The sequence below is a fragment of the Malus domestica genome, chromosome 02 (assembly GCF_042453785.1).
Source record: "Malus domestica chromosome 02, GDT2T_hap1".
Lineage (NCBI taxonomy): Eukaryota > Viridiplantae > Streptophyta > Magnoliopsida > Rosales > Rosaceae > Malus > Malus domestica.
In genome coordinates, this window is record NC_091662.1 from 14,769,170 (window position 1) to 14,791,600 (window position 22,431).

At 35.6% G+C, this 22,431-nt stretch overlaps 1 protein-coding gene and 1 long non-coding RNA gene across 2 annotated transcripts; one reads left to right on the plus strand and one right to left on the minus strand.

Annotated features, from left to right (window-relative positions):
* Window positions 1-13,634: 13,634 nt before the first annotated feature.
* Window positions 13,635-15,305, minus strand: LOC114823760 (uncharacterized). Its single transcript, XR_003771709.2, has 5 exons — window positions 15,247-15,305; window positions 15,017-15,087; window positions 14,334-14,433; window positions 13,946-14,017; window positions 13,635-13,848 (listed from the first exon to the last, which is right to left on the minus strand). It is a non-coding gene; the product is annotated as an uncharacterized lncRNA (long non-coding RNA).
* A 3,384-nt stretch (window positions 15,306-18,689) lies between these two features.
* On the plus strand, window positions 18,690-19,469 carry LOC114820733 (protein RALF-like 34). The gene has a single exon (XM_029091971.2). The coding sequence runs from the start codon at window positions 18,847-18,849 to the stop codon at window positions 19,249-19,251; it is 405 nt and encodes a 134-aa protein (XP_028947804.1). The 5' UTR covers window positions 18,690-18,846; the 3' UTR covers window positions 19,252-19,469.
* Window positions 19,470-22,431: the final 2,962 nt, after the last annotated feature.

The window sequence follows — 22,431 nt, forward strand, 5'->3', positions numbered from 1 at the left end:
TAAAAGGAATGCTAGGCAGAAGATCGAGATGCCAGAGTCCTGACTGAAACAATAAGCACAGTACAGCGGGCAAAAGTAAAAAGAAAATTTTGCGTTCTACATATCAGATATCAGATAATTTTATTGAACTGATTCTCAAACACAAATTCTACTATACTTCGATGTATTATATACATCAGTAGAAATTCTCACTCCTCATATAATCAGATACCCTTTAGAGTTAGAAAAGTGATTTGAAATTATTTTCGTAATTATTATAAATTATAATAATATTTTTCAATTGTAATAGTGTAGGTTTTCTACTTAAATAACTCTATATATATTATAATATTTATTACCCATCAATACAGGAGGTAATATTTTCACACAACAATACAAGGAGTTATATTACAATATACACTAGAATGTAGCCTACACAATATGTGCTTGTGATTAAAAAGAAAAAAAGGGTTTAGGAGATGGAAGGAAGAATAGAAAAATAAAATCAACAAAATTTTGTTTATGCGAAATTACATTACTGCTTATGTTTTTATTTTGTGATAAAATACCAAATTGTCTCTCCACTTGTTTTTTGTTGACAAAAAGAGTTTTGTTAATATGTAGGAATTATACACAAATTACAATTAGAAATATATACCCTACAATACATATAATAATTACGAATTAATTTCCTCTAGTCTAACATTTCTCAAGTAGCGCTATTATTGTAGCAAATATTCACATTATATTGATATCGTCCCAAGCTGCTATTATCCAACATATCGGTAACTAGTATCATATAATCTTGGTATGACATAAATAAAGTTTATTACGATAATCGATTTGCTACGGTAATAGTGTTAAATAAAAAGATTGAACATTGAGAAGTAGAAATTGTAAACAATTTTGAATGGTATAAATCAAATCAAATGTTATTAACTGCAAAGAATCTTGAGCAAAGATAATAAAATTCCTGAGAAAGTGGTTCGACATCGGCATACTGGTCGCACTTGCCTTCCTTCATGAGCTTCTCAATGTACTTCATCCATGTGGTGCAGTCGTTGGTTGTGTGCCCCAGAACTCTATGGAATGCACAGAACTTTGTCTAGTCCATCTTGGAGGTGTCTCCTGTGAAGCCAAAAATAATCACAAAGCGACACGTGGATTTTTGGGTGAAGATGACAAATTTACCCTCGAGGCATACCGGGTCTCCTACACGCGAGCAATGGAGAATCATCCATCAACCAAATCAGGAGTACCCAAAATAGGTAACAAGTTCAAATTTGTCTCATCCATCCTCATTCCATAACCTCCAAAAACCTCCAAAAACATTTCTTTTATTATGATAATTAGCCAATTAATATATTTATACCTAATTAATATATTAATTGCTAATTGAATCACCAAATAACACCTCATTCCCTATATATATGACCCTATTTCTTCTAAAAAGCTAAGTTGATACTCTTGCAAAACTCCCAAAAATCCTCTAAACATTTTTTCTCTCTAAATTCTAACTTTGGCATCGGAGGTTCTTCGGCCAAAGCCCCCCCCATTCATCGTGGGCGCATGAGGTTCTTGGCCTTGACCAAAGGTGTTGATTGTTTTGTAGGTGCAATTTTATCCAAGAAGAAGAAGGCGGAAATTTGCATCCACAAGTTGGTGCTTTCATTGAGAGTTGAGATTCACACTCGTAGAAGACTTTCGCACAAAAAGGTTTTTTCTCTATTTTCTCTATTTACTAGTTCATTTGTATTTTTCATACGTTCTTATTATTAGAAATTTTTATTTGCAAAGATTCTTTGATAAAATGTGATAGAGAAATACAATGGTTAGAAATTTAGAAAATTCCACAAGTGAAAATTCCAATATTCAAGAAATGGGACCGCGGCGATCCACAAGACTAAATGTGATCTTAGGGGAAGCAGCACCGCCACCACAAGGCTCAACCCTGGCAACCACCGCGGTGGCCACCATGGCAATCACCCACGGCGAGGTCCATGACTCTACCACCACGGCCTGAGCCATGTCACTCCATGCCCAATGCAAGCCCTATGCGTTGCCAAGCCGAGCTCAAGCCTCGCATTCGCGAGCATCACACGCCGAGCAGCCTGCTCCCGACGAGCAGTCCACTCCCATGGCATAGCCTGCTCTCGTGGCCCAGCCTGCTCCAGCCGAGCAGCCCACTCTTGTGGCCCAGCCTGCTCCCGACGAGCAGCCCATTCCCATGGCCCAGCCTGCTCCCATTGAGCAGCCTACTCTCGTGGCCTAGCCTGCTCCCGATGAGCAGTCCACTCCCATGGCCCAGCCTACTCCAGCCGAGCAGCCCACTCTCGTAGCCCAAATCAGTCTAAGATTAGTTCAACCATCCCGGTTTCAAATTTTTGGGCTTACAATCGAACCAGGGGCATTCTCACCACATTTCTCCGCGGATTTGACATTTCCCAACTCAAATCTCACTCTCGGAGTCTACCACATTTCCACTGCTTAAGGAGGCACATTCCTTCCAAGCTTTTCCAATCCAAATGGTGAACAACACTTGTCTCGACAAGTCATAGAGTTAACAAGCGCCCTAGCACAGCAAACGACCTTGGTAAACCAGCTCTTGCAGCACACCAAGATGCAACATGCCCCAAACGAGGTGTCCCAAAGTAGGACAATGGCAGATGAAGAACCTCTCCAACAGCATCCCAGCAAGCAGCCACTCGACCATCCACGAACCTAGCGTTTGAGCAGAGTACACTCCCGATTTGGCCCCCGAGATAGCGTATACTCTCATCTTAGCGCATAGAGGAGCGTGCATTATCGACTAAGCCCACGGACGAGCATACACTCACGGTTGAGGATGTACTCCGATAATCAACATGAGTAGCCTTCCAAGCGAAGTATTCATTCACAGCTAGGCCCGCAAGGATTATCCTCCACATTACATCGAAGCGGCAGCACAGCAGACGGAAAGAAGCAGTCATTCAATCCGGCTCAAGTTCAACCAGCAGCCTATGAGTTACATGCTCGCCTGCTAGTAACATACCACACCCACCGCAGCCGCGACATAGACGAGCCAAACATATGGAATAACAGCTTAGACCAACACATCACGATCGGGTAAGCCTCAAAAGGGTCTACTCTCCAATACGAGAGGATAAACTAATTGCTCTCCAGTGCAAGAGGGTAAACCAATTCCCCGACACCCAAAACGGTCTGCTCTCCAATGCGAGAGGATAAACTAATTGGTCTCCAGTGCGAAAGGGTAAACTAATTCTCCGACACCCAAAAGGGTATGCTCTCTAGTGCGAGAGGATAAACTAATTGCTCTCCAGGGTAAACCAATTCCCCAACACCCATATGGGTTTACTCTCTAGTACGAGAGGATAAACTAATTGCTCTCCAGTGCGAAAGGGTAAACCAATTCCCCGACACCCATATGGGTTTGCTATCCAGTGCGAGAGGGTAAACTAATTGCCCTCCAGTGTGAGAGGCTAAACTAATTGCTCTCCAGTGCGAGAGGGTAAACTAATTCCCTAACACCCATCTGGGTAAGCTATTCAGTGCGAGAAGGCCACATAGCTTAAAAGATCAAATGCTTGAAGATCAACTAGGCAACAAATGGTCAAGGGCAGCAGCCACTTTTGCACTTAACAGTTCACTCATCCGACACTTTATCTTCAATAGCTCCGATCTTGGCAGCTTTATCATTGACTACTCCATCTACGGCAGCGGAGAAATCAAACTCAAGCAGTTTTCTCATTTTTGGCAAACAGCCCAAACATGGCAACCTAAACCGTTGCCCATGCCACACCACTTCCTCGGCCTATGCCGAGCTAATCCTTGGCTTTAATCAAGTCGAACAGCACAAACAATGGCCCTTGCCACACCACCTTCTTGGCATATGCCAAGCCGACTCCTGGCCCATGCCAGCCAACGTGCTGCACCACCCCGACGGCTGCCCCGCAATAGCACTATCCAAGAAGAAGGTAAGAAAAAATGAAGTTTTTATTACATTGGTGTGGCACGGAGAAGACGAAGAAAGCTACGAAAGACGGTCCTTTGCACGGGCAAGATGTAGAAGATTGCTAGAGAATGGGGAACAAATATCCTCTAAGCTCTCTTTCTCTTGTAGGGTAGAATAAATCACTCTCCAAAGTTGATTTAATAACCCACTTAAGGTGGACTTAAATAGGTTTTGAGAGAAATTTATTTCCTTTTCCTAGAAGGATCTAATTTCATATTAAAGAGGGAATCTACATCAAAACAGGAAGCAGTCCTAAGTTTCCTAGAGCAAGAAGATCTCTACACCTGCTGCACTTTCCTACGAGCAGCCCAGCAGGTGTGGGGGCCTTTGTGGAGCCAAAAATAATCACAAAGCGACACGTAAATTTTTGGGTGAAGATGACAAATTTACCCTCGAGGCATACCGGGTCTCCTACACGCGAGCAGTGGAGAATCATCCATCAACCAAATCAGGAGTACCCAAAATAGGTAACAAGTACAAATTTGTCTCATCTATCCTCATTCTATAACCTCCAAAAACCTCCCAAAACATTTCTTTTATTATGATAATTAGCCAATTAATATATTTATACCTAATTAATATATTAATTGCTAATTGAATCACCAAATAACACCTCATTCCCTATATATATGACCCTATTTCTTCTAAAAAACTAAGTTGATACTCTTGCAAAACTCCCAAAAATCCTCTAAACATTTTTTCTCTCTAAATTCTAACTTTGGCATTGGAGGTTCTTTGGCCAAAGCCCCCCCCCCATTCATCGTGGACACGTGAGGTTCTTGGCCTTGACCAAAGGTGTTGATTGTTTTGTAGGTGCAATTTTGTCCAAGAAGAAGAAGGCGGAAATTTGCATCCACATCTCCCCTCATGGGTGGCGGCATCTTGAACCATGGCTTGTCTCTGAGGTCACGAAGGATCTGGTTGATCGGGACAAATAACTTGGTGCATGTCTTGGGTGTTGGGCCTCCCTTTGTCAGGGACCAATCCCTGCGTCTACTTCCTGGCTTGTCCTTGTTCTAAAGAAGCTATCACTCTCTCTGTCTCTGTGATATCCTTAGCTGCCTGTACATAACAAAGTATAAAACTTGCACCTCAAACGCACAAGCCAAAAGCAACTGTAGAAGTGCTTCCTTTCAGATTGTCTTGCCTTAACTTGTCACATTAACATTATTGCTCAAGAAACCATTTTCATACTTGATGAAACTTGAAAGTAACAGAAGAGATTAAATTCCGTATTTGTTGAAATTTAGTCAGTGAGAGAGAGGAATCTTGGTGACGGTGAATGCAAAAGCCCTCTCAAAAATTCAACTTCAAAAACAAGTACAAATTTCCACATTTGCTTCTTTTATGCAGTTTTGGTGAATTGGCAGAGTCAACCCTACATTGCATATTTAAGGGTTGTGGTGGTGGAAATATCATCTAAAACTTGAGGTCATGATTTATAACCTTGCTTGGGATTCGTTATTGATACTTTGATTTGATGAGTATGGCCACGGCCTAGAGTAACTAGTTCAATGTCCTTCCACTAACCTTGACTTAATTAGCCTATAATATCTTGCAATTGCATGCATTCGGGGTGATTCATGTCATTTGTTGTTATCCACGCCCTAATAATGTGATTATGCATTCCAAAATTTAGAACTGGGGAATTAAACCGGAAACGGTAACAGTACATTGTAGAAAAACATTGACATCGATTTCTTAATACTTGGAAATGGAGGATTTTTCCATGAAACAGATACATTGTCACCGTAGCATCCCGTGCTACAAAAATATTTGTAAGTTTTCATTCAGATATTGTTATATTATTAGTAAATGAGTTCATAATAATGATTTACTGGTGTCATGTAAGTTGTTTAAAAATATATATATATAAAGAAAGGGTCGACTAAACTGGGCGTAAATGGTCAATTTGGTAACGTTTTGACCAAAGAAATGGCCACGATCTCTCGCACCCGAACTGAACTAGTTTGGACATAATTGATCCATGAATTCAAAGTTAAATAGTTCAACTAAGCTGAGACTGCGTGATGAACACTCGCAGAAGACAAAATGGAAATGCTAAAAATTCATTCAAGTTGGGAGTCGGGAGTCGTATCGAGCATTCATGCGTCCGTGTTGGTTTGGTTCATCGAGTTTCTACTATATATGTTTGAATTTAAACAGAGGGGGTCGAGAGAATGGACCACATTTCTGTTGAAATCAAATCATGCTAATCTGTAGCTATAATGGACTCTATATATGGAACGTTGGCTACAGTACCTGTCTGTCTCAATCTCATCTTTGTAAAGTCATGGTGCTGATAAGCATGAAAGCAGTAAACTATTATTGTATATGTATAAAGACATTATACATATACTAAAACTCTGTTTTTTTAGCACTGTTCATTAACAGTGAAAGGCAAAAATGCCCTCGGTTGCTTCTTTGTTAGTTGTAATGTTGCCTACTTTCTACAATGAATTGTTGGTTTTGCCCATGATAGCCATAATCATTGTTTATCTCGATGCTTCGATTCTGTCTTCTTCGCTTTACCTTTCAAATTGGTTTTGTCCCTCATGAATCTCTGCTTTTGTCCGTCTTCATCTCGCTCTCTTCCTCTCAAATCATGTGTTCTTTTTTTCGCAAAATAGTCACGAGTAAATTTGGTTTTCATTTATATGGGGATGATGTTTCTAGTCTCCATTTCCAGAATAGTCTTGCATATCTGTAAATATTAGACTAGAAAAAAAAAACAAAAAACAAAAAAGTTAGCATTCAGTCTTTAGCTACTAATGTTCTTTAATTGAGGTCTTACTAGTTTTCAAATTTTTATCGAAGTCTCTAATGTATTAATGAATTTACATGTTAGTTACATAATTTCTTAAAATAAACATTGGTGATTGATTTAGGGTTTTAATACTCACAAATACATTAATCTCCTAATTAATATTCAATTTAAAACATTTCCAAAATTATAAAATAAAATAAAATAAGTTTGTGCTTGTTGCATATTAGATTAGGAATGTAATTGTACAAATCCTAAAGTATTTGGGATATCCTTAGAAGATTCTCTAGGGTTAGATGTTATCCTAATAGAGTTGTAATCCTATTAAGGTCAAGAATTTACCTTCCCTACTACTAATAGAGTTTTTATCCTATTAGGGTTAAATGAGGTGATAAACACACACCTCACAATACACATCTCTCTCATCTCTCTTCTCTCTTTATGCAGTCGGCCCCTCTCTCCCTATCTTTATTATATTTCAGTAAATTAGGCTTACAACAGTACTCATTAATTTTAAAAACAATTACATTATCCAAATTATAAAACTATATTTTGGACAGAAACCAAGGATTTGATTTATTTCAAAGAGTGACAAAATTTATTCATATGCACGTAAATGATGTTATGGTTGTTTTTCTAATTGCTTTTTGCATTTATAATTTTACCCCTTTATAATTGAAAATGAGTCATTATGTATTGTTTCTTTCTCTCTCCTCTTATTTCTTCTTTGTCTTTTTTCTCTCTACCTTCTCATTCTCACTCATGTCTCTGTCCCCTCCCTCCTCCTTAGAGCACTTTCACCCCTCTCAAGTTCCCTAGGGGATAGTGAATTAAATCCCTTCCCTTCCCCCAAAACTCCTCCACCCCATTCCAATCCACTAGGCTTGGGGAGCCTAGTTGATCACCTAGGCAAAAATCGACTAGCCTAGCCTCTAGGCCATGTGACGTAAGTTGACATCAGCAACAATTAAAAAATTAATAACAAAATATAAAAAATACATAAAATACATAAAATTTAATTTTAAAATTAAAAAAATATATTTCAATATTTTCAAATACTTTCAACCAATCTTTTTTTATCATCCGAAATTAAAAATAAAATTATCTTTCATTATTTTATAAAAAAAAATTAATAATATTTTGATACGAATTGTCTGAGCTATTCAATTTAGAGGTGGAAATGCACTTGGGTTGTTACTGTTCACTAAAGTCAATTACCATTCACTTGGGGGGACTGAATTGCTTATTGCCCTAGGGGCTTTTTGGGGTGGAAATGCTCTTATCTCTCTCATCCTTCTTCTTTGTCCATCTCTCTCCTATTTTTTCTTCATACTTCTCAATCCCTCCTCTTCGTCTCCGTATTGTTTCCTAGATTTATGAGTTTTTCTTTTCTTTTCTAAGAATGATTGAGATTTTTTATTATTGGTTTTTTATTTCAATAATTTTTTTTAAGTATTTGATTTGGAGGTTTTGATTAATTTGAATGCATGAATTTTGAAACTAATCTTGCAAAATTACAAAAAATTTGAAACTAATCTTGTAGAAACGCTGAAATTTTGAAACTGATTTTGCAGAAGTGTTAAAAATTTTGAAACTAATATTGCATAAGTGCTAGAATTTTGAAACTGATCTTGCAGAAGTGCTGGAATTATGAAATTGGTCTTGCAGAAGTATTGAAATTTTGAAACTGATGCATGAGCTAAAATGTTTCAAACTGATTTTTGCAACAGTGCTTAAATTTTGGAAATGCTTAAATATTGAAACTGATCTTGCACTAGGATTTTAAAATTGATCTTGCACTAGAGTTTTATAACTGATCTTGCACTGGAATTTTGAAACTGATCTTGCACTATAATTATGAAATTTGATCTTACAGAAGTGCAAAAAATTCTAAAACTAATCTTGCAGAAACGCATGAATTGTGAAACTAATCTTATTGAAGCTAACGTTTACAAATCCCAAATCAGTTTGAAGTTTTTATATATGGTGTTAGTGTGTAGTTTTGGTTAATTAAGTACAAGTCTTTGTCTATTAGGGGCATGGCTAAAAATTTTAAATCTTGGTTTGCTTGTTTTTTGGTCTCAGTTTGTTGGGGTTTGAGTTTTTGTCTATCCTTGAAAATAATTCAAAATTAGTGGGATTCTATAAAATGTATTTTGTGTGTTTTCTATAGGTAAAGCTCCCTTAAGTTTATATAAAATTATTTTTAACTTTAATCTTAAATGAACCATTTTGTATAATTTTTTAACCTTAAGTGTACTACTTTTTTTTTTTTTTGAATAAACGATATTATATACACTAAGGGGGAAGGGGAAGGGGTGGACTTAGCCTCACAATGGGCTAACAATAATGTGTTCAAATTCACCTTTGGCGAGAATTGAACCTAAGACATCTCACTTACAAGTGAAGAGGAAGTGTACTACTTCTTAAATATACTAATTTGTTATAATGTGCAATGTAGCCTTTATTTTTATGTAAAACCCGTTCACTTTTTTTCTAATCTATTTTTTTAAGTTATATGGGTACGTTCTTTTTCATTGATTTGAGAATGTAACTATGTCAAGTTTATTTAAAGAAATTTACAACTGTTATTAAGACTAATATTTTTTTTTTTTTGTGGTTTTGAAAAATGTACCCCTGTTTTGGGTCTGAAGAATCTACCACACGTTTTATGGTAATATTATTTTTTTATTAATTTTGATGAATGTACCCTATATGTTTTATATATATGTATAGTATACAATATGTTTTATATAGTATACAATAAGTTTTATATATATGTACATGCATTGTATGGCAAAACATGATATTTTATATATAGTATACAATATGTTTTTTATATATGTACATACATTGTATGGCAAAACATGATCTATTTTTTTTATTGATTTTGCTTTCACGGTGGGGAGGATAATTTATCTTTATCATTTTCAATCCCACAAATTATGGGTTTTATTTAGAATCTCATTAATATAAGCAACTACAAATTTCAATTTTCAAGTTCAAATATAATAACCGACATGGAAATACATTAATACATTAATGTAAGGAACTTCAATAAAAATTGAAACCCAATAAAGTTTTAGTCAAAGTATATCAATAGCTAGGGACCGCATTTAAAATCTCCCAAAAAAAAATTAGAAAAATAAGATTAGACACAATCAGGATCCAAAGGAAGAGCTTTGAGCATATATACTGAAATCTTATTCATAACACAATTCATAAGTCTGATAGGAGATAAAGAAATTATCTAAACTTGTTGACTTGAGCTTACTCAAGTTGACTATAGCAATATCAGTGTATTTTTCTCAATGCACCTAAGTTTGAATATCTCTCTTTGTGGTTTAGATTATCCTATTGTTTGTCATAAATTATCTAATTGTAGCTATCTTGGTAACTACGTTCCTTTGATGAGTTATTTGCATTAATTCTGAGTTTTGTATATGCCTCTTTGAAATCTAAGAGTAAAATGAATAATGCTCCAGCCAAACCGAAGTTTCTCTTGTAAAAAATTTAATAGGTAACCTTATCATAAATAACTTAGCACCAACTCCCCCAAGAAGAGGAGGGGGAATTTTTGCATTCAAAGTTTAGCTTCCTACAGCCGAACTCCAACTAGCATTTGCATAACAATTTATATCTAAAATGTATTCAATTAAAACCATGATTCAGTTAGGGCTCTAAGGCCCAATAAAAAACTAGTTGCAAATGAGTCGGGCCTAAATACTATCTAATCCATGATCAACAGAAGCAAGCCCACACTCAACAAAACTCATGGCCCAAGGAATTTTTTCACCTCGCCAATACTCGTATTCAATTAAATTTTTGATGGATTTATAAATTCATGGACTTTAATAGAGCTTAATTGATTTGTAGAGATTTCATGTAAATTTGTGATTTAATTCCCTTGAAATCTCAGGAGAAAGGTAATATTTGTGAATGCTTAAAATACACTACGAAATCGAAATCTCTCTAATTGCCTCAAATTCTTCAACTTTTTAAAAAAAAATATTAATTGAATACACCTTGATCGTTAAACTTCTTTAAATATACCCACACTTATAATGATTTCAATAATATATTTTAAAATATTGATTGAATACACATTGAATTTCAAAAAAAATCACATAAAATTCTGATTGAATACTCTAGATTTATTAAAGAACCTCAAAATTCCAATTGAATGCACCCCCTCCCCCTTAGGTTCGTCTTTCTTTCTTCTCCTCCTTCGTCTTTCTCTCTCCTACCTACTTCTTCCTATTATTTTCCTAGATTTATGAGTGTTTTTTTTCATTATAAGAACCATTGGAATTTTTATTTTTGATTCTAGTATTTCTTGAAGGTTTTCTTATTTTGAAGTTTTGATGATTTGGATGTGTGAATTTTGAAATTGATTTTACAAAAATGCAAAAATTTTGAAACTGATCTTGCATAAGTGCTAGAATTTTGAAATTGATCTTCCAAAAATACAAGAATTTTGAAACTGACCTTGCAGGAGTGCTGAAATTTTGAAGTTGATCTTCCAAAAATACAGGAATTTTGAAATTGACCTTGCAGAATTGCTAGAGTTTTGAAACTGATATTACAAAAAGTGCACGTATACTAGAATTGTGAAAGATCTTGAAAAGTACAAAAAAAAAAAATTTAAAATTAAGTTGATCTTGCAAAAGTGCATGTTGTGAAAGATCTTGCAGAAGTGCAAAAAATTTTGAAATTGATCTTGCAAAAAATAGTTTTTACGGATTGAAAATAAGTTTGAAGTAGGACTCTGTTTCAGATGGAACGGATCGTAAACAAGAGTTCCAAATTCCATCCCGAAATGTTTGGAATTTAATTTAGCTTCCAATTCCGACCCAAAATTTTTCAAATTTAATATTAGCTTCCGATTCCAATTCGACATTTTTCAGAAATTAACTGATTATTCCAAAACGGAATTCTTGGAGTTTAATTTTAGCTTTCGTCCAATTCGAAAATTTGCAAAATGAAATGATTATTCCGGATGTTATGTCCGAAAAATGAAAATTTTCGAAATTTCCAAAAATCTAAAAGTGCTGCAGTCATATTTAGAATAGGAATGTGATTGTGTAAATCCTATGGAATCTGGGAATGTATCTTATATTCCTATTAGGACTAGATTACCTATTAAATGTTGTAATCCTAAAAGGAAATGTTTTACCATTTCTACTACTATAAATAAAGGCATAATGAGGTGAATCAAACATACCTCACAATTAAATTAATCTCTCTTCTCCCTAAAGTTTGCCGCACCCCTCTCTCTCTCTAACCCTAGATCGCTCAATCAAATAGGCCTACAACAAAAAGTAAATAATTCTAAGTTGGGCCAAGCATTTGCTTTCATTTGTTTAACCACAAAAGGAACCGAAAGGCCTCGTTGCTTACCCCCCCCCCCCCCCCCCCCAAACAAAAAAAAAGCCCAAAAGGCTTGACATCGGCTTCAATTCAACGCCATCGCTCGTTTCCTAAGGTGAACGATGTGAGACAAAAGAAACTTGTCTATTCTAGTTTAATCTCATACAATGAAAACTAAGCAAATCATACGCATATTTGTATTTTAGAATTTCTATATCACTTTTTGAGTAGTATATTTCATATGTCATGTTCATGCTTATATTTTGGCTCCTTTTTTTTTTAGGTTTATTGGGGTTTGGGTTTTTATCTTCTTAAAATGACTCAATACTAGTAGAGTCCTCATAAATATATTTTGTGGTTTTTTGACTTTATAAGTAAAGCTCCCTATACTTTTACTCAGTGTTACTTTGCTTATAGGTTGTCATTTAAGACTATGATCTAGTGTCTAATGTACTCTTCTTCACTTACAACTGAAAAAGTTTAGTTTTGATTCTTGTGAATGCCAATTAGATAATGATAAATATTAAGGAGACTCTACAAAATGGAACTCTCTATGGACTCTTAGTCACCTCATATTTTTAACACTATGTTTTATAATGTTAGCACAAGAATTAACGTTAAGATATGAGGTAACAAAGAGTTCATGAAAAAATCTCATTTTAAGAGAATCTCCTTGATTCTCTTAGACAATAGAAACCAATTTATTCATCTACTATTAAGTTAAATATAAAAATAGACAAATAATCTAAAATTACATTAATAAAACCCTCTTTGTAAAGGGACAATTTTGTCTTCTACCACAAAACAAAATAATGGGCAGTAAAGTAAATTCACACAAATTAAATTTTACAATTTTTTTTTTCAAAACCTCACCCAAGGGTGATCCTAATATCCTTTAATTTTGAAAAATCAAATATAACAGGGAAAAATTCTCTCTCTAATCCACATTCCTTTTCTCTCCTTCTCCTTCCCATTTTAAAATAAAAATAAAAATTATTTCACACACAAAGTGTGGGACATATGCTAGTAATGAAATACTAGCCTCTCCACACGCACTAACGTGTAGGGCGTGCGAAAGGCATTTTTGCATCACGTGTAATTGTCAAGATATACTTTAAATATATTGTGCAAAGAGGAACTCTTTTTTCTATCATGCATGTCCTAAAAAGTTATCATGTTTTTCGTTTTTACTTTGCGTAAAGTAATGATTTAAAATAATGAGAGAGAGAGTGATTTCAGGAATGGTGAGGGAGAGCACTGGAAGATATTTGTAAAGCCCTGAAATTGATTTTTCAGGAGATGGATTTCACATTTTGATAAAAATCAATCTCCACCTTCATGCTCATAGGCTTTCAGTCTCATACCAATTTTCAACTAACGCAAAAATTCACAAAAATGTGAAGGTCAAGTCAATCTATCCAAAAACTTAAAAAGTAAACTGTGAAAGGAAAACATGCAGTTATTCTAATTTTATTTCAAGATTCGAAACACTGTAGAAAGCAAATAAAATTCAGAAAAAAATTTACAGATACATTTTTAAATTAAAAAGTACCAGAGAGAGGTGGAAAGGAAGTGGAAGAACAGAGATGGAGATCGATATTGGTGGATGGAGATATAAGGTTCAATGTTTACCCCCAAATCATTTATAAAAAATTAAGAAAAAAGAAAAAGAAATACATACTGCTCGTGCTCCTCCTTTTTAAACTCTTTGAGAGTTAGCTTGCTGAAATCAACAGTTTTCAATCAAGATCAACAATCAATCAAGGTTTTCTTCAAGCGATTATCTCACGAAATTTTTAAATTTGAAAGTGTAGCATTACTGAGAGAAATAGGTTTTAGTGTAAAAGAAATCTCTATTTGGTAGGCCCTCTCTAAATCCAGTTCCTTATAGCCTTGCAAATGAGTTGTGGAGATAATTTTAGTGAAAATTGGAAAGATTATGTAGTATGCTCTTCAGAGAAGGAAATCAGTGCATGTATAACAAAGTTCAAACCAACCACATATTATGCATGTATTTAGTTCACAAAAGAAATCAGTGCTGATATTGTTTACCAAGATATAAAACTGTGTACTTGCCCTCTATCAGATAAAGGCACTCAAAATCAAAAGATGATGGTGAATTGGTGAAGCAGATGCTAAGATTAGCAATTGGATTAGCTTTTGTTCTACAATTGGTGATGCAGGAAAACAAAGTGATTGGAGTCATACCCTTCCAAATCAAGAGAAGCAAGTTGGCTAAATTTATCATACATTAAAGGCATACCTTTCTGAAGTGTGGAATCAGAGTCGGCATTAAACTGGTAGTACCCTGAAATTAACAATAAAAAAAAATATCAAAACAAAGTCGGCATTAAACAGAGATGCAGGATAAAAAAAATATCTTGTACAAAGAGGACATATTCGTTCATCTCATGCTTCTGAAACCACACAACGAACTCCTGAAAACCAAACTTAGCCTCCTTCCGATTACTCATCTCTAAATACTGGTGGTATGCAATTGCTTAGTGTTGAACCTCCCACCAAACACTAATTAAAAAAATCCAAAAATTGCTCTTCATAAGGGAGAATAATAAAAAATAACTCACGCTTTTTTCCTTTTACTTTTGCTTCTCTTTTCTTCACCGACCTCCTCCTCTGCTTGTTCGTCTTCGAGTTTCAGTCTTGTTGTCTCAATCTACAAAACCCAAAATTGACTACATTAAACACAAAACCCACCAAGAAATTACCTCTATAAAAAATGCCACAAAAAAAACACATTAAGCTCCACATTCAATCATCAACCCAAAAACTTGAAATCCCTCGAGAACTTGAACAACCCCCCCCCCCCAAAAAAAAACCAAGGAAAATACAAAAAATCTTAAGACAGTATCGCATAAAAAGAAAATGGTTACCAGATTGTCTTTGAGTGAGTGCGTGTTTTGCCTCAGTGCAATCTTTGAGAGAGCAAGAGTGATGGAAGCTACTAAGGACACAGAAGGAAAGATAGAAAAAAAAAAGTGTGAAGATGATGGGACCAAAAAAAAAATTGCAATTGGAAAAAATCTTGAATCAAAAGTTGAAATCAAAAGCTAAATGGTAAGGAAAGTTGGGGTTAGGGATTTGCACAAAATGGAAAACTTACTTAAATATGGTGATCAGAAGAGAGAAGGGAAGATGAGCAATAGCCAGGAGATTGGGCTCTTGAAAGTGGGTGTCCGGGATCGAAGGTGTGAAGAGGATGGGCTCCAAGACGGCATCTCGAAGTCTGGTTTCGAAAATTAGGCTATTTTCGATTATTCATCTGTATATGGCAGTGGTATGGGGGTAGTTATTGTTGAACATTCAACTGAACTCAGATCGTGGGAATCGTTAAACTACTCTCTGGTTTCATCGTGGGAATCGTCAAACTGTTCTCTGGTTTCGATCGTGGGAAGTTGGAGTAGGACTGATAACTAAACTGGCAACTGTCTTCCTTTTCACTTTCCATTAGGTTTCAAATTCTATTGTTAATGTTATTACCTCTTTATCCTTCTTTTGTTGATTTACATAGAGTCATTAAGTAAGGGTATTTTAGAGGTTATCTAATGCTTCACCAAACTAGCCTTCTCCCTTTATATATATATATATATATATATATATAAGAATGATAAACGATAACAAATCCCGACCAGCCGCGTACACTAAGGGCGTGTTTACATAAGGGGAATGGAGTGAGTGGAATGAGAATTGCATTCATTCCAAGTGATTCATTTGTTTACTAACATTGAGGGAATGAAATTGTATGTGGGGCCCACCAAAATAGGGAATCAGATCCCTGATTTGCCTAGAATCGGATTACCAACCAATAGGTGGTATTTGGATTCCTGAAGAAAGCCCTCAACTCGGAATCAGTTTTTTCTGCCCAATAAACCCTTATCTCCGGTAACACAGCACCTTCAGGTTTCAGATTCCAGCCGAAACATCAACGTCAACACCTGTTAAACCATTGGATTAATTCTCATCACCCACCATCACAAGGCACTATTCGCCCTTCTCCTTCTCTAAGCTACTTTGCTACATACAAACGCCAACTTTCACTGCACAGCCCTCCAATCACAGCTCCGGCAAATGGGTTTTCTCCCTTCAGACGAATTTTCAACTCTTACCTCCAATCTTGTAAGCTCCGCCATCCCTGATTTGTTATTTATCTTGCTCCGATTACAATATTTTGCATTTTTTATTTCTGGGGTTTGTGCATTCCGTCGATATTCTAATACTCTTTGAACCGTTGAATCGGTTTTATATCTATTTTGAACAAAGTATTTTAGTAATCAAACTGGTTTTGATTCCAATTCATGTGAATTGGTAAACAGCTAATATAGAATATGCATTATTTGCATTCTGATTCTATACAATTTTAGTAAACAATTTCAACAAGAATCTGATTCTAATTTCATCTCATTCCAATTTCTTCTCAATTCAATTTATCTCAATCTAATTACGGATTAATAAATGTACCATAAATACTAAACACCAAATTTTATTGTCGAATCCCTAACCTATCCTGTACACCCCGCGCCGCCCAGATTCTAAAATGTCCCGCGCCTCATTTTTACACAAAACACCCTCACCTATCAAACCGAACAAAGGGTAGTAGACCCCACTCAAATCCCATATCATCTAAAATCCCACACCCACCTCAATCTCCCTAACCCTACACCCTTGCACACCCAAAAGCTACTCCCACCCCACAAACCCGAAATTTGAACATTTTGAATGGAGTAGTTCTTTACTTCTTTTCGTATATCTTTTTTTTATCTTTCAAACATTTTTGTTAATTTTTATTCATTGATTTTCTCAATTTATTAGATTAAAAGGTCAAAAATTAAGAAATACGTATGACAAGTAAAAGTAGATGTATAAATAACACCATCTTTTTTACTGTCCCTGAAAAAACATGAGGTCCCATTTAATGATTATGAAGATGACATCATTAATATGTCTCACTTTTAGTGTAAGTTAATGAAAAATAAATGTGTTGTTATTTAAGTGAAACATTAACAGGTGAAGCCATAATTTGGAGTATAAGGTATTCCGCCAGTTAGAGCTTTTCGATCCGGTCCAATGGATGCCCAATTTTCTTTAGGAGGCAGATTATCTGCCTCCTGTTTGGGTGCTCTTCTATGCTCTTATATTTTGTGCGATCATGATTAAGCCATGTTGATATTTTATATTAATTTTTTTATAGAGATATTAAGACAAAAAGCAATAAAAATATAAAATATTGACGTAACTTAACCGTAACCGTACAAATAAGAAATGATGGAAATGACACCCAAACAGGAGCGCAAACAATCTGCCTCCTTTTCTTTAACAACCGTTGGATTATATGAAAGGGCCCTTGGTAACTGTGTATTCAATATTCTAACTCTAAGGGCCCGGTTTGATATCCACATCATTTTCAAGTTTCATTTTTTTTTATTAATTGAAGACGAAAATCTTATTTGATAAACAGTGTGACAAACGAAACAGTTATCAAATATACTAAAATTTCAAAGAGTAAACTGTCGGTTTACCCCCTGAACTTTCACTTCACTTTCGATTTCCCCCTTGAACTTTTCCATTGGAAAATTAAGGACTCAAACTAATTTTTTTAGCCAATTTGCCCCCTACCGTTAGTTTTTCATATATTCCATCCATATTTCCATTAAGTGAGACCATGTGCACAACATGTGAGGGTAGTTAAGTTACTTCACTCTTAAAAATGATTAAAAAACTGAAAATAATAAAAAAAGCAAAACTTTCCCTCTATTTTTTCCCGCTAATTCATATCCTCGATTTTATTTTTCCTTCTCATTCATATGCATGAGAAATGACATATGGTGTTATTGTCTACCATTTTTATTTTCTCTAACAAATTAATAATTTGACAAATGCTAATGGTGCTATTGTCTCAAAAGCAGTGCATTAATATAAGAAACCCTAGTCTTTTTTATGGACATGTTTCTTATATTAATGCACTGCTTTGGAGACAATAACACTATGAGCATTTGTCAAATTATTAATTTGTTAGAGAAAATAAAAATGGTAGTACATGCTTCAAAAAAAGATTAACTTAGCTACTTATGAAGACAATAACACCATATGTTATTTTTCATGCATAGGAATGAAAGGGAAAATTAAAATTGAGGATAGGAATTAGCGGAAAAAAATAGAGGAAAAATTATTATTATTATTTATTTTCAGTTTTTAATCATTTTTAAATTGAAATGACTTAACTATCCTTACATGTTATGCACATGGTCTCATTTAACGGAAATATGGATGGAATATATGAAAAACTAACGGTAGGGGGTAAATTGGCTAAAAAAATTAGTTTGAGTCCTTAATTTTCCAATAGAAAAGTTCAGGGGGAAAATCGAAAGTGAGATGAAAGTTCAGGGGGTAAACCGACAGTTTACCCAATTTCAAATAATAACATCGCAAAACGGTGTTACATAATTCTCTGAAGTACTATAAATTTTCAAATAATAACGCCGCGGAAATTGGTGTCACCAGAAACGAGTTAATACCTACGTTGAAGAAACCCAGCTGTAACCCAATCAGCTGAGCCCTGCTCACTCACACCTCTCTTCACTCACATGTGAACCTTGGCCCCCCCTCTGTCTCCATCTAACCCCAAAAACAACTCAAATCTACCTCTAGATTTCTCTCACTAAATACCCCTCCAAAAAACCTATGATTTTCTCTCTCTAGGTTTTCCATGGCTTCTCCAACTCCTTTCACTCTCCTCCTCTGCTGCTTCCTCATTTTTCTCCATCTGGGTCCTCTCATCCAAGCTCAAATCGACGAAACCAGCTTGAAGCTAGTGACGGAGGGTCTGGACTGGCCGGCCGCCACAATGTCGCTGCTGGACGACGAGCTCGAGGAGGCGGATGACGAGGACGGCGAGGACTTGGAACTGGACGTGGAAAACGCGTACGCGCGCAGATCTCTGTTCTGGAGGAGGATGAAGTACTACATTTCGTACGGCGCGCTGTCGGCAAATCGCATCCCGTGCCCGCCGCGGTCCGGGAGGTCTTATTACACCCACAATTGCTTCAAAGCCAGAGGCCCAGTTCGTCCTTACTTCAGAGGATGCTCTAGAATCGCCCGATGCAGACGATGATCAGGTGGAGACGATGATGTTGTTGTTTGATGGGTTTAGATGGGCTGAGTGGCAATTAGCTAAGTTTTGGGTATTAGCGTTCGAGGTTGTTTTATTGTTCATGGCATATTAAGCATCTACTTGTTGCTGCTGCAGAAGTGTTAAGAGTGTAATGTGCTTGTTTATATATATCTAATTATGTGTTATAGTAAGTTAATTAATTAATCTTTTGAATCGGATATCGTTTAGTGATCTAAATAAATCTATGGTTCATCATGCATATGCTACTTGATACATATACCATTGATTTATTTGAAATATTTGAATGACTAAACAATGTACTTTTCAAATGAATTTTTGTTTGGATGATCTTGAAATGAAGATTAAAAGATTGAATATGTCCAATTGCAAAATTTTTACGATGAAGATACGTTGTTTGCAATTTGAGGAATGAGCTCATGCAAGTATTATCCTTAGTTTTTTAAGATTGTAATATTGTTATTTTTAAAGCTCAAATGATTATTTGGTTCAATGATACTCAGTACTAACCTCGAACTATAATTTTTAAAATGAGCTTAACTGTACTTAACTATCTCAACTACCCTCTACCAACTCCTTTAATTTTCAACAACCACCATCGATTGTTGTTTGCTAGTTGCTACAATTATTACATGTTGCCGAAAATAAAATGCAGGAAAAATCTCACTCGTGTGTGGCATTACTGTTTAAATATTAATCAAAACACAAAGTGTTAAGATTTTAATCACAAAGTTTTTTGTTTGTGTTTATATAGATAATAGTTTATAAGTAGGAATCATATAATCCTCGTACCGGTGCTTGGTTAGGGAAAATATTTGCAGTTTCACTTTTGGGAAACCATTTCTACTTTTGAAAAGTTTGACCTAGCTGGAGATTCTAATCTTTGTTGCAAATACTTAGAGCAGTTCCAGGGAACCCTCTAGGAAATACACTATGCTATCCACCTAGTGAATAAAAACTGCCATTAATTAACAATAACCGTCTTTTGCATCTCCACAGTTACACTTAGACCTAGTTTGGGAGTGAGGTGCTTAAAAAAAAAGCACCTATGAAAAAAAGCTGTTAGGGTTTTAAGTGTTTGGTAAACTGAAAAAAAATGGCTTCTTTTGGAAGCTGCTGTGAGAATAAGCTGAAATCAAAGGAAAAGGCTGAAGCTGCTATTTGCAGCTTTGGAAAACTGGTTTTTTTTCAAAGCACACGGGGCTACAGTGCTCCTTTAATGAAAAGACCCACTATCAGACTGTTTTTTTTTTCCAAAAGCAATTTTACAAAAAAGTTTACCAAACGCTCTGCTGATTTATTTCACAGCCGCTTATTCTCACAGCACAGCCGCTTATTCTCACAGCAGTTTTTTTTCAAAGCACAACAATACCAAACCAGCCCTTAAATAGCCCTGATAATAGACAATAAAATATTAGTATTTTTTTTATTTATAGACTAATACAAAATAATTTTATTTGTAATTTCATATAAGATTTTTAATCGTTCTCGTTGTGCTACGTGTCATTATCTGAAAAGTTATAAAATAATACAAAATAATTTTATTTGCAATTTCGGATAAGATTTTAAATCGTTCTCGTTACGCCACGCGTCATAATCCGAAAAAGACAATTATTGGTGATGGATTTCCGATAAGATTTTTAATTGTTCTCGTTGCGCTACGTGTCATTATCCGAAAATACAATTATTGGTGATGGATTTCTGATAAGATTATTAATCAATCACATCGCGCCACGTGTAACACACACCGATCCTAGAATCAAGACGTGCTGGCCGTCACGTGAGTGTGACGTAACCAAAAGTGCGACGCGGAAGCAATAGATAAGAAAAATACGAAGAAATAAAAACCAAATACTAGCAATAATATCCAACTGGCATGTTAGAGTAAGTTTAAGTGTGAAACACACATATTCAGAGCATAACTACTAGGTGCAGTCAAGTAGGATCATAACTAAATTACAACACCCGAATGTGAGTCCTACATTTATGTAGTATGTCAGTACGTCGTGGGAATCCTCGTGGGCCACCAATCGCTGCTAACTAGAACCTGGAGAGGCGCAAAACAAAATTGAGTGGGTCAGTAAAACAAAGCTTTTGAAAACATTTCAATTAATAACATTTCTAACCCCTCGCTGTAAAACCTATATACTTTCCCAGAAAATAACATAATATGCATATACTTCTTCAAATTTCTCAAATCACCAATATTTATCAAAACCAGAAAGTATGCCATGCAATAAATGTCAATAACAGATTAAGAATGCATCAATATAACAGGTGACATAATGAATCAACCGGAGACCCTGCAGTTGGTCCTGTAGGATTAATTTCATAGCTTAATATCTAAACCAACCGGAGTCACCACAGTGACCTGTACGGCACTACTCTGCACATAAATCAGAACTACCTGAAGTAGTCTGTACGATAAGAATGGTGTAAGAATACACTCTAGTGCTTCTCTCATCAACAGCTGTATAATAATCTAAAATCACCTACAGTCGGAACCACTCTATGGTCTGTACGACATGTCGGAACCCTCTCATGGTCTGTACGACATGCACCTACTTGGATCCAAGGTGAGCGTGCGGTGCAGGGTGAACAATATAAGCACTAACACCAGGGGTGCAAGTTTAAGCTTTCAACACAATTCACTTCATCGATAATTCACATGAAAAACATAAACTCACCTGATACTCACATGTGTGTCCATAACACCATTTCACATATATATGCATCAATTACTAATTCATATAATTCATAATATGCATGCATGCCATTTCAGCTGCTGGAAACTTTGCTCACAATTCTCGTCCCACTCGAACTTAACATCCTTCCTGGTTAATTTCGTTAGTGGCAAAGAAATCATAGAAAAATCTTGAACAAAACGCCGATAATAACCTGCTAGACCAAGAAAACTCCGTACCTCAATGACGGTTCGTGGTTGTTCCCAATTCTCCACTGCTGCTATCTTTTAAGGATCTACATGAATTTCTTGTGCCGATACTACATGCCCCAAAAATGCCACTTGATTCAACCAGAACTGGCATTTACTGAACTTGGCATACAACTGATGCTCCCTCAATTTCTTTAATATCAAGTTAAGATGTCGAATATGATCTGCTTTAGACTTAAAGTATACCAGAATATCATCGATAAAAACAA